The following is a 12,500-nucleotide window of genomic DNA, read 5'->3' as shown; positions in this document are numbered from 1 at the left end:
AGGAGTTCACGGCTGTCATTCACGCCGTCTCCCCATTGGTGTCTCAATCTCAGCCAATCATGAAGCTGCTACAGGTGGTGTCGAAGTCCAAGTATTGCTCGCAGGTAAGAGTAACTCCGCCAAAGCACTCGTGTTTTAACTATGTCTGTCTGTCTTCCGGTCTGTCTCCCGGTCATTAGAAGGTAAAGTAATGTAGGGTAACACAGGTCGTAGACAAGTAAACAGCTTCGCATCAAAGTATAAAAGCACATTTATTTCGTCTTGATAACAACCTATGATCTTCGACTGTCTACCCAGTAGTTACGGGGATAGTATCTTGACGACTTGGGTAGTAGTCATACTTGATTATGTGCTGTGGATGTACAGTGGGGGAAATAAGTTGAACACATCAACATTTTGTCCAGTAAATGTTCCAATAAACCGATTCAGACTTTGGTATTAACTCAAACAATCCAGACAAAAAAATCGAAACATTAAAGTCCATATGTAAATAAAGTTATGTGTAATAAAGTGGAATGAAACAGGAAAAAAGTATTGAACACCGGAATAACTGCATCATCAACTGCTTTTTCTTGTGGGTGTTCAATACTTTTTTCCTGTTTCATTCCACACAACTTTATTTACATATGGACTTTAATGTTTAGATTTTTTTTAATACCAAAGTCTGGTGCAAATGTCACTTGAATAGGCTCATTGGAAATACATTTACTGGACAAAATATTGATGTGTTCAATACTTATTTCCCCCACTGTATTTGTATGTTGTTAGACACAGAAGCTAACTGTTACTGCACACCTTCCTCTAATCTCTCCCGTGGGTCAGATTGTCATCCTGTGGAACAGTGAGAAGCCGCCTCCTCACAGGACTAAGTGGCCCCACATGCCCGTCCCGCTCACTGTGACAGACGGACGCAGGAAGGTCAGTGTCAACACAACACTCCTGTAGACAGCATGACTCTCTCACTCATTCTCTCTCTCTCTCTCTAGTCTCCCTCTCTCTCTCTAGTCTCCCTCCATCTCTCTCTCCCTCACTCACTCTCTCCCCCTCAGTCTCTCTCCCACTCCCTCCATCTCTCTCCCTCCCCCCTCTCTCTCTCTCCCTCGGTCTCTCTCGCACTCTCTCTCCCTCTCTGTCCATCTCTCTCCCTCTCTCTCTCCCTCCGTCTCTCTCCCTCACTCTCTCTCTCTCGCTCTCACTCCCTCTCTCTCTCCCTCCGTCTCTCTCCCTCACTCTCTCTCTCTCGCTCTCACTCCCTCCCTCCACCTCTCTCTCCCTCTCCCTCCATCTCTCTCTCCCTCTCCATCACTCTCTCCCCCTCCCTCTCTCACTCTCTTTCCATCTCCCTCTCTCTCTCCCTCCCTCTCTCTCTGTCTCTTTCCATCTCTCTCACCCTCCCTCCCTCTCTCACCCCCTCTCTCTCTCGCAAACCTCCATGACGGTCAAACTCCAGTCAGTCACCTCATCCCTCTCTCTCTTCTCAAGTCACAAAGCAACCACTGTTATTTTCTATCTATTTTTTTCTCTTTCTTTCTCTCTCTTATTCTCGTTCTCTCTCTCCCGTAGACGAGCAGTCGTTTCCTGCCCCACGTCGCCATAGAGACGGAGGCGGTGCTGAGCCTGGATGAGGACACAGTGCTGCTGACCAGTGAGGTACACAAACGTAACATTAACTAACTAACTAACTAAACTACATGCTGTACTTAATCTGGACTGGGTTGCACCAATTTGGCATACGTCATTACTAAATGCAGGCATTTAGTCGTTACTAAACCCCTAGTTGTTACTAGCTAGTTTCAAACTAGTTGTTTCGGTTGCACCACCCCAATCTTTTGCCAATCTTAGCTAGTAAATACATAGTAATATGCAAGTTGTTACTAAAAAGAGATTGTCGCATAAAACGTGACTTCATCTGGAAACTTATATGATCAAACTCCTTTATGCAGAGACAAAGCCAGACGGGGAGCTACACCCACTAAAACTGACCTATATGTGTCATTTACCCTACTGATAATCTCTAAACAAAGGTTATACTGTACAGGGCCCTGTGTAAGTAATGGGACCGGGAAGTGTTTTCGGCTCTACACTCCAAAAGTTTGGATTCGAGCCAATCGTCCCATCAGTGTTTAGGTACCCTGACATAGGGGGGATACTGTGCATACAACGTGTTGTAATTTATGAATGGTCAAATAAAAGCTGAGCATCTCTACTTTTGACACTAGAACAGCCGTGTCTTTTTATCTACTAAAAGAGCCGCCTCAGGGGTCAAATGACTCTCTCAATGACCCTCTTTAAAACACTGGCCTATTTACACACAACGACCACTAGTTGGCCGCTTGTAAATTAGCCTGCTTCCAACACAGAAAAACTGCAAAATAGCTTCATACTAGCTTATCCTGAAGTGATCGGGTGCAAAGATACAACACTTTTACTCTCATGGCTGATTAAGTGTTAACTGTAGTTGTTTGATTTCAAATCCAAAACGGTTGGTCGGTGTAGTCAAAAGAAGGACACAATGCTTCACTGTCACCGTTACCGACACAGAGCGCTGAACGTATGTGTGTTACTGCAGGTGAACGTATGTGTGTTACTGTAGCTGAACGTATGTGTGTTACTGTAGGTGAACGTATGTGTGTTACTGTAGCAGGTGAACGTATATGTGTTACTGTAGCTGAACGTATGTGTGTTACTGTAGGTGAACGTATGTGTGTTACTGTAGCAGGTGAACGTATGTGTGTTACTGTAGCTGAACGTATGTGTGTTACTGTAGCTGAACGTATGTGTGTTACTGTAGCTGAACGTATGTGTGTTACTGTAGGTGAACTTTTGATTGATTGATTGAAAACTTTATTAGAATGTTTGCAGAAGTAGGTACATGAAAGTACATATTACATACAAGGTCAACTAACAGGATAAAAACCCAAGAAAGCCACTGGCTTATTTCAATTGGGGTCCTTGATTTTCAATTCATCGTTACATGTAAGACAGACATAAGAAAAAAACTAGTACTATCTACAAGATAATACAGACAAATAACTATTACTATCTACAAGATAAACGTACATCCATCATGGGAAGAACAATACAACAAAACATAAGGTATCGGGTAGGACAGGTGGGGACATACACCACAGGTGGGGGCGGGGGACAAAACACAAAGTATGTACAGTGGGTAGTTCGGGTCTTTTAATCTGATTTTTGTTTTTGTTGTTTTAGAGGGTCCACGTATGTGTGTTACTGTAGGTGAACGTATGTGTGTTACTGTAGGTGAACGTATGTGTGTTACTGTAGGTGAACGTATGTGTGTTACTGTAGGTGAACGTATGTGTGTTACTGTAGGTGAACGTATGTGTGTTACTGTAGCTGAACGTATGTGTGTTACTGTAGGTGAACGTATGTGTGTTACTGCAGCTGAACGTATGTGTGTTACTGTAGCTGAACGTATGTGTGTTACTGTAGCTGAACGTATGTGTGTTACTGCAGGTGAACTTTGCCTTCCTGGTGTGGCGTAACTTCCCAGAGCGCATCGTGGGCTACCCCCCCAGGAGTCACTTCTGGGACCCCCTGAAGCACGCGTGGGGCTACACCTCCAAATGGACCAACGAGTACTCCATAGTTCTGACCGGAGCCGCCTTCTACCACAGGTAACACACCATGTCCATACTGTGTGTGTTGTGTGTATTGGAGGGTGGGGAGGGTCTAACTAAAGTCTTTGAATTCAAAGGTGGGGGTAGTGGTGGTCTAGTCAGTGGATAGTGAGTTCAAATCCCGCCTGAAACACCACCACTAGTGTGCCCTTGAGTAAGGCACTTAGCCCTCAGTTACTGTTACTCAGGGGGAATGTCCCTGTAATTGTAAGTCGCTTTGGATAAAAGCGCCTGCTAAAATGGCTAATTCAAAAGGTCTAACGGTCACGTTTTCCGTCTCATATGATCTTGTTCTCTCCTCAGGTACTATCACTACTTGTTCACACATTATCTGCCCCCCTCCCTGCGGGCGCTGGTGGACCGCTCCTCCAACTGTGAAGACATCCTGATGAACTTCCTGGTTTCATCCGTGACTCACATGCCGCCAATCAAAGTCGCCCAGAGGAAGCAGTACAAGGAGCTGCCCAGCCCACAGGTACGGCCACGCCCCTTCTACCTTTGACCCCCGGCCATTGGGTGTTCAGGATTCAACGCAGTCAACGCAAAAACAATTACCTATGCAGGGTTCCTACAAGTTTCAACAAGTCAAATTTAAGACCTTTTTAGACCTCTTTGAATAGCTTTTTGTCATCCTCGAGGTGATGAAATTAGGGATTTCACCGCCATACAGACAGAAAAGGAAGCGAATTGGCATTTTTTGGGTTCCAGCTTGATTAATTTCTGCGTAAATAGATGTGGTCGCACTGATTTCTTTGCAGGATAAGCTAATCTCATTTTTAATACCTAGCACCTCATTTTCAGACTGAATAACTGGAATGTAAGACCTTTTTAGGCCTTAGGATTCAGATTGCTGGATTTTAGACTAAGGCTTTTTAAGACCAGCGCGGGAACCCTGTCTACCTTTGACCCTGGCCATTGGGTGTTCAGGATCCAACAGGAGTCAACGCGAAACAATTACCTATGACAGTCAGCTAACTTCAATACTTCTCTCTCGTCTTCCCTTCTCTCCCACCTCACAGGGTACGAAGAGCGCCCCCTGGGCCAACCCAGAGCACTTTACCCAGAGGCAAGAGTGTGTCAACACCTTCGCCAGCTGGTTCGGCTACATGCCCCTGGTCCACTCCCAGTTCAGACTGGACCCGGTGCTGTTCAAGGACCAGGTGTCGGTCCTACGCAAGAAGTACAAGGACCTGGAGCGTTCCTGAGACTGAAGGACGGGACAGTCAGTGACATATGGAACCCTTCTCAGGGGGAGACATGGACAGACAGACAGACAGACCCTGGTGGACAGACAGACCCTGGTGGACTGATCTGCTGACAGGAGAGCGAGTCAGAAGGGACCAGAGCCGAAAGCCAGAGGTGGAGCCGTATCTCCAAGGTTGTCTGGGAAGATGAGCAATCGGAGGGAGCGACGTGGGAGGCCTTATATCACTGTGTGATTGGTTCTCGTGGATGAGACACGTGGCATGTGAACCCTTGATAAAGCTGCCACTCCCATCGCTGTTTGAGTAACACTATTTCATATCAAAAGGCACCAAGTGAACTATTACTGGTGCCAAGCCCTCTGGCTGCAGGTCAGGGAAGGTTGCAAAGCGATTGGTTCATTTCATATCATGTTGTAACTAAAGACCAATAAAAATAAAAATAAAAACATTTCTTTTTCTTAACTCATTGACTGCCAAAGACGCCAATTGGCGTCTTATAGAATAGTAACGTTGACTGCCAAAGACGCCAAATGGCGTCTTTGTTTTTTGTTGTTTTTTCGCGGGGATCGCGTTATTGACATGTTCTACACCTAGTGTGTGAATTTCAGACTTGGGTGTAATGTATTTCGGTCCCAGATGGGGGCAGTAGTTCGATTTAGCTCAGCTATAAAAGCCTGGAGAAGGAAGTGGCTTGCTGTGGGTTGTAGTAATGGCGAAACGGATCAGGGTATGTGCCAAACGCGGCGCGGAGCATTGCGGCGCGGAGCATTGCGGCCATCGCGCGACTCTTCAAACAGTTCAGTCGGACGATACAGAAAAAGTGCAGAAAAAAAAAAAGAAAAGTTCTGCAGAAAAAGCTTGTTTTCTCTGTTTATTGGTCAAAATCTGGTGTTTTTGCTGAAACCACCCTATGTTCTACGGCCGATTTCTAAACATTCAAAGAGGCTAGAAACAAACTTTCTTTTTCTGATGAAAGAAGAGAGTCTAAAGTTTTGGTAGATATGTTCAATGTTTATGTAGTCCGAAAAGTCAATATTTGGTGGGTCTTCAAAGTTCAGCGAAAATGCCCCAAAAGTCTGGCAGTGTGGAGCTCTCCGCTCTGAACATGGCTGGCAGCAAAAGCATTTGGAATCAAAATATCAAGCCGTAACATCAAATATTTAAAGATTTCTTTGTGAAAGAAAAAGACAAGCATGAAAAAACATGGTTTTAAAATGTATTTCATTTTGTAGAAAAAAAGACGACTCAGTAACCTATTGCTTGTGCGCCTGTAAGATCCTGCACTGTGTACAAAAATAGATTTACATGCAGTGCAGGACAGCACCCTTAAGGTGTGTTGTCCAGCACTTAAGACATTAATCTCATTAATCTTTCTCACACACACACTCTCTCAAACAGTATAGCTGCCTTGGGGCTAATTTGAGATCATATCCCACTGTCTACAACTCAATTACTGAAACTCACTAGTGAAACTCAAAAGCTGTGTACACAAAGGGCAGGGTTTTCTGCAGCTTTAAAGCACTCACTGACACTAGATCAGCCGCTGTGCTTTGAAGTGGATTTTGGATTCTTGTGGAAAAGGCAAGGCTTTCTACCCAAGGTTTGGCAGGTTTGAACTCTCTCTCTCTCTCTCTCTCTCTCTCTCTCTCTCTCTCTCTCTCTCTCTCTCTCTCTCTCTCTCTCTCTCTCTCTCTCTCTCTCTCTCTCTCTCTCTCTCTCTCTCTCTCTCTCTCTCTCTCTCTCTCTCTCTCTCTCTCTCTCTCTCTCTCTCTCTCTCTCTCTCTCTCTCTCTCTCTCTCTCTCTCTCTCTCTCTCTCTCTCTCTCTCTCTCTCTCTCTCTCTCTCTCTCTCTCTCTCTCACACACACACACACACACACACACACACACAGAGATAAGAAAACATTAACAAAACAAGAGACATTCACAGTACACAAACAGACTCGAATGTTCATGGCGTAAAAAACACACACAAAAAATCAAAATTCAATTAATTCAATGTCTCTAGTCATCAGCTTCTGGAAGCACCATACAGCGCAGGAGAAGTCGGTCTATTTCCTGCGGCCTCAGACCCTTGTTGGATAGTGCACTAGATCAATGGAGTTAGGATGAAGTGCAGAGAGAGGGGGGGAAGGGAGGGGTGTGGTCATTTCCTGAGTGTCAGCATAGCGTTGACGTCCCATAGCAGATTCCTCATCTGGTCCATCAGAATCTTCATCTCCTGGTTCTTCTGCCTCACTTTCTGTAGGTCACATGACAGAGAAACAAACAGTCACAGTCAAGGAACAACACTTTTGCTCTGCAGTGAGAGTCGGTCGTCCACTGACATTGGCTGTTAAATTAGTTCTTCATATGTATACAAAAATAAAAAATAAATTAGTGGCTAGATTTGAATCAGGGGTGGTCTCCAACAACCCTGGTCCTGGAGTGTGACAGACCCAGAACTGAAACACCTGTTTCAAGTCAAACTAAAACCTTCATGAGTATTAAGCCTGGTACACACAAAGATTTTCTAAATCTTAACAGATTTGACCCCACACATGAAGATAAAAAATCATGGATTGAACAGTTTTGTGTGTGGTGTGCTCTGATATTCTGTGCTCTGATATTCCCAATAGAGCACACCACATACATGACACACACACACAAGATCTGTCCCACGATAGTCTAGAATCACATCCCCCAAGCCAGAAATCTTGCTTGATCAGGGTAGTAGTACCCTGACTGACCTGTAGAGGCAGCCATGTGCGACAAGGCAAATAAAGTTCCAAAGAACGAAAAGAAGACACGTCAGTCAGCTCGCTTCTTGATTGGCTAATGGCTACATTCCATCCACATCACAATCAGACTCGGCAGTTGTCGGGAGTCGCCCACACACAAGAGGACTTTTGATCGTAAATATTGAACACGTTTAATATTTACGATCGTCGGCCCCGACCATTTTCCGAGCAGATTGTCAGGAGAAATTGACTCTTAACACACCTCACACCACAGGATAATCTTGTAGGATAATCTTTAGAGCCGTCCGATAATCGGGCGTTTGCTGTCCTTGGTCAGAAGGGGGGAAATCGGGCCAAAATCGGCCAGATTATCTTTGTGTGTGTGTACCAGGCTCTAGGTGTGTTTGAGCTTTCCTCCAGGTTCCTCCAAACAAAATGGTCGCCACAAACGTTTATTTACTCAGACAACAAAGAAAGAAGACCATACGAACCTCCAGCACCTCCAGTCTCTCCTGGTTCACTGCCGGGCTGCAGGGCTCCACCCGCACAGAGGCCATGTCCTCTCCCAGGTAGGGCACCAGCTACCAACGGCCACAAGCAAGGACAACATTTATACTGACAAATCATATCATTAGCACACAGCACGTATAGTGATGTTTCACATCTATGATGATTCACCTCTGGAAGGGAACTAGAAAAAGGAATAGGGCAGAAGCTAGAGAGAGATGGGGGGGTAGGGGGGGGCAGGCAGACAGTGTCAGTTTGTAAGCAGGTAGTCAGACAGACAGACAGACAGACAGAGTCAGCTGGTAAGCAGGCAGGCAGACAGACAGACAGTTTGTAGTCAGGCAGTCAGACAGACAGACAGTTTGTAGTCAGGCAGTCAGACAGACAGACAGGCAGTCAGACGCCCCACCTCAGCGGGTCCTTCCTGCAGGTCGGAGGTCATCTCCACACAGCGCTCGTAGAGGAGGCGGAGCTTGCGGAACAGCAGGGCCAGCTGCCTGAGGTGTTCCTGCAGCTTCCCGAAGCGGTCCTGGTACACCGCCTGGCTCTGGGTCACCCCGTTAGGCAGCTGGGGGGGGGGGACAATCACAGTCACACAGAGTACACCGCCTGGCTCTGGGTCACCCCGTTAGGCAGCTGGGGGGAGGGGACAACCACAGTCACACAGAGTACACCACCTGGCTCTGGGTCACCCCGTTAGGCAGCTGGGGGGGGGGACAATCACAGTCACACAGAGCACATAAACAAAGAGCAGGGTTTTCAGGCAGCCCTAAGGAAAATGCCTAAAACAAACTATTGTTGTTGTTGATGAGATGAGATAACGTTTATTGCCATTTATGCATACACATTAAGCATACACATATAAGAATTTGATTTGGCGTTACAGTAAGAGCATTTCTAAATGCAATGCAAACAAAACAACACAGGACAGACAGCAGTGCAGACAGAACACAACAAACTGTAAAACCATAGCTGCCATGTGCGGCGCCATATATGTCCACAGAATACTGTAGAGAAGGGAGGGGGGGGGGGGTGGTGGCGGGGTGGCATGGGCGGGGGGAGGGAGGAGCGGGGGGGGTAGGTATGGGTGGTATTGTTGTTGTTGTTGTTGTTGTTGTTGCACTTTCACAGGGAACATTAACGGTTGCTCGGGGCGAGTAAAACATTTGCCGGGTTTGTTTGCGCGACAGAGACGATGCTGCTGATCCTGGATCTGTGTATCGGTGTGCAGGACGCCAGACCAGTCTAGATGATCGTGGAGTGAAGATATTGTTAAAGCTACGCGCTGATCAACAGACAGGTGGACAGGCACGTACGCTTTAATATCATCTAGTCTGGTCTGGCGCCTGCGCCGTCCGTTGTTCTTCCTCAAGGACTTTCAAGGACTCAATTCAAGGACCCAACACGGCATAGTTTGAGACAGAACTAGTTGACGAGCTAAGTTTTAATTTATTTATTTTTCGAGAGAGAGGGAAATTCAAGCACTTTCAATGACTCATGTCAATTTGAAAAAAACGTTTTAAGACCTTGATTTCTTTTTCTCAAATTCACAAACTTTCAAGGATTTCAAAGACCCGCGGGAACCCTGCTTGGCATTCTAGAATGTAGTCAATGTGGGCAACTGTATTCACCCTGGGCACTAAATGAGTTAAATAACCTGAATAAAATACCTGAGTGGCTCGTGTGATCTGGAAGATCTCCATGGTGCGTGTGACGATGTCCTGGACGGTCTCCTGGCCGATGCGACAGAGGAAGACGGGGGAGATCTCCCGCAGGGCGCCCTGGGGGGGCTGGCCGGGGCCGGGGCCGGGGGGCAGGTGGGACGGCTGCTGGGCGGGCATAGCACTCAGACCCGCAACCTTCTGAGGTAAAGAGGTAGACATCTGTATCTATAGATGGAGAAAGAGAGCACAATAATAATAACAATAATAACTTTTATTTGTATAGCGCTTTTCCTGCAAACGCTGCAGCTCAAAGTGCTTTAATCATTATATAATCATAATTTAATTATTTAGTCATTTAAAGGCAATATTAAAAAGATGGGTTTTTAGTCTTGACTTATGAACATATGTGCTGAGGTTGCATCCCTAATGTAAACTGGCAGTGCATTCCACAATTTGGGTGCATAAAATGAGAATGCAGCCTCACCAAACCTCTTCTTTTGTACATGTGGTACACAGAGAAAACCAGCGTCAGAAGACCTGAGAGCTCTACTGGGCTGATATGCTAGCAGAAGACCTGAGAGCTCTATTTTGGGCTGATATGCTAAATGCAGAAGGTCTGAACATATTCTGGTGCTGTGACAGTGAGAGCTTTATAAACAAGCAGAAGGATCTTGAAATCTATTCTGAACTTAACAGGAAGCCAGAGTGTAGAGTCTCTCAAATAGGAGTTATATGACAATGACAATTCCCTCAGTGTACATCTAAGCTAGAAATATAATAATAATAATAATAATAATAATAATAATAATAATAATAATAATACATAAATAAACTGAATATCAGTCACCAGCAGGTTTATTGGGGGGCACAGAAAATAAAGTATTCCAAAGAAAAACACATTGAAATGGTGTGCTGGGGGGTGTGCCTGACCAGAGGGGGGGGCAGACCTCAGGCCAGTGTCATGTTGGACTACTGCCTTCTATATGACCATGCCTTCTATATGACCATGCCTTCTATATGACCATGCCTTCTATATGACCATGCCTTCTATATGACCATGCCTTCTATATGACCATGCCTTCTATATGACCATGCCTTCTATATGACCATGCCTTTGATATGAACCTGGGAAATCGCCAATTCGCAATGTCCAGCTAACAGAACAACACATGCGCCAGTAGAGACCCAACGGGAGAGATGTGTCATTAGCCGTGTCCCCAACCTCCCGCCGTGTCCCTCTGCCGCCTGGTGGACATTGACGTTAAGACAACAGCAACATGAAGTCATTGTTTACGTGGAGTGCCCTCCCTTTGGGATAGTGAAGCATTATTTTATCTTTTTGGTCTCTAAACTCCAAAAGTTGGGATTTTTAAAATGAAACGAATGACCATAGCATCGGGTTTAACGTATCGATTCTCTGCTTTTTATTTGACGGTGTTGTGTCTGGAGTTTAGAGCCAAAAGAAGAAGATATTATTACATTGCACCACTTACAATATTCCTATCTGAGAGTATTGCTTGAATTCAAAGTCATTGTCAAAGTCAAAGTCAACGTATCGCCTCCCTGTATTACATTCTACGTACCAATAGACCCCTTAATAACATTGTTTTCCATCTAACCTCTGTTGAGCCAAACGAACCATCCATCCATCCATTCACAGCCACCTCTGCTAACGGGCTAGCAGCAGCTAACAGACAGCAGCAGCATGAACGCTTCACTCAGTCAGGGAAACACACTCATGCAACACAAAGAGGCTAAGTCTACTCACGTTGTAAACGGACGTCCTTGTAATGTTGTTATTATGTTATTGTGTTGTTGTAATGGACCGGGTTCGGTGTTTGGTTGGGTGTCGAAAATAAATCAATGTTTCTCATTCAACACGCACGGCCGTTTTCAAACAACAATCAACAACAAGAGACAGGTTCGCTTTCACTACGTCACTTCCTGGTTGTGGAGGCCAGCCTCCAGCAGAGGGCGCTGGAGATGGGCGCAGTCTGAAATGGTTGTGGAGGCCAGCCTCCAGCAGACGGCGCTGCAGATGGGCGCAGTCTGAATGGTTGTAGAGGCCAGCCTCCAGCAGAGGGCGCTGGAGATGGCAGGCGCAGTCTGAATGGTTGTAGAGGCCAGCCTCCAGCAGAGGGCGCTGGAGACGGGCGCAGTCTGAATGGTGGGTTGATGTGACAACGGAACGGACCTCCACCTCCTCCAGGGGGGAGTGTCGTGCGTGACGATAGGGTTGCTGCCCTCGGGATGGAGCTTCATCACCTGTCTGTCTGTGTTGTGTTTGGAGCCCAAGTTGACCTGTCTTCTGTGATTCTATCTGTCTTCTCCTGCATTTGAGTGTGTGCGTGTGTAATGTGAACATGTGTAAATAGCCTACACATTCTTAGAAGAAACAAAAACACATATTTATGGCTTCCAAATCCTCAACTGGCCTATGGTGTAAAGCAGCCGGGTAGAGAGTGAAACCAGGCAGAGAGAGGCAGCGTCTCTCTGGGATGTGTTCGGTGTGTAAATGCTGGGTGTACTGTCTGCCGCAGCCCTGGGACTGAGTGTGAGTCACTCGTCTCGATAGTCCTTCGCAGCCGCTGGTGCCCCCAGCCCAAACGACCAGAGATTATGCTAATGCTAGTAACGTAACATTCTGTGCTCTGCAAAATTCGAACATGAACTCCAGTGTAGGCTAATGTCAACTTAAAATAATTGGCCCAACTAAAAAAAAACTAGTTATTCTCAAATGTTCATCTCTGTCTGAGTAATC

The 12,500-nt window shown here is 45.9% G+C and overlaps 2 protein-coding genes across 3 annotated transcripts in view; one reads left to right on the top strand and one right to left on the bottom strand.

The window, feature by feature from the left end:
• The window catches only part of ext1c (exostoses (multiple) 1c), a 96,972-nt gene extending 91,694 nt beyond the window's left edge, over positions 1 to 5,278 (top strand). For both annotated transcript variants that reach the window (XM_080526093.1, XM_080526092.1), the window contains exons 7-12: positions 1 to 104; positions 823 to 918; positions 1,564 to 1,650; positions 3,481 to 3,641; positions 3,948 to 4,119; positions 4,664 to 5,278. The exon at positions 1 to 104 is cut by the window's left edge and continues 15 nt beyond it. In XM_080526093.1, coding sequence (XP_080382219.1) covers positions 1 to 104; positions 823 to 918; positions 1,564 to 1,650; positions 3,481 to 3,641; positions 3,948 to 4,119; positions 4,664 to 4,849 — 806 coding nt within the window. In that variant the 3' untranslated portion in view covers positions 4,850 to 5,278. The remainder of the gene's footprint in view (positions 105 to 822; positions 919 to 1,563; positions 1,651 to 3,480; positions 3,642 to 3,947; positions 4,120 to 4,663) is intronic.
• Positions 5,279 to 6,974: 1,696 nt separating this feature from the next.
• LOC308152196 (mediator of RNA polymerase II transcription subunit 30) lies at positions 6,975 to 11,629 on the bottom strand. Its single transcript, XM_080525119.1, has 5 exons — positions 11,508 to 11,629; positions 9,746 to 9,964; positions 8,485 to 8,643; positions 8,060 to 8,149; positions 6,975 to 7,090 (listed from the first exon to the last, which is right to left on the bottom strand). The coding sequence occupies exons 2-5, from the start codon at positions 9,956 to 9,958 to the stop codon at positions 6,995 to 6,997; spliced, it is 558 nt and encodes a 185-aa protein (XP_080381245.1). The 5' UTR covers positions 9,959 to 9,964; positions 11,508 to 11,629; the 3' UTR covers positions 6,975 to 6,994.
• Between the last annotated feature and the right edge of the window lie 871 nt (positions 11,630 to 12,500).

Source organism: Nansenia antarctica, assembly GCF_963989245.1.
Source record: "Nansenia antarctica genome assembly, chromosome: 3".
NCBI classification, from domain to species: Eukaryota; Metazoa; Chordata; class Actinopteri; order Argentiniformes; family Microstomatidae; genus Nansenia; species Nansenia antarctica.
The sequence above is the reverse complement of the archived record's forward strand: the minus strand, read 5'-3'. Positions and strand labels throughout refer to the sequence as shown.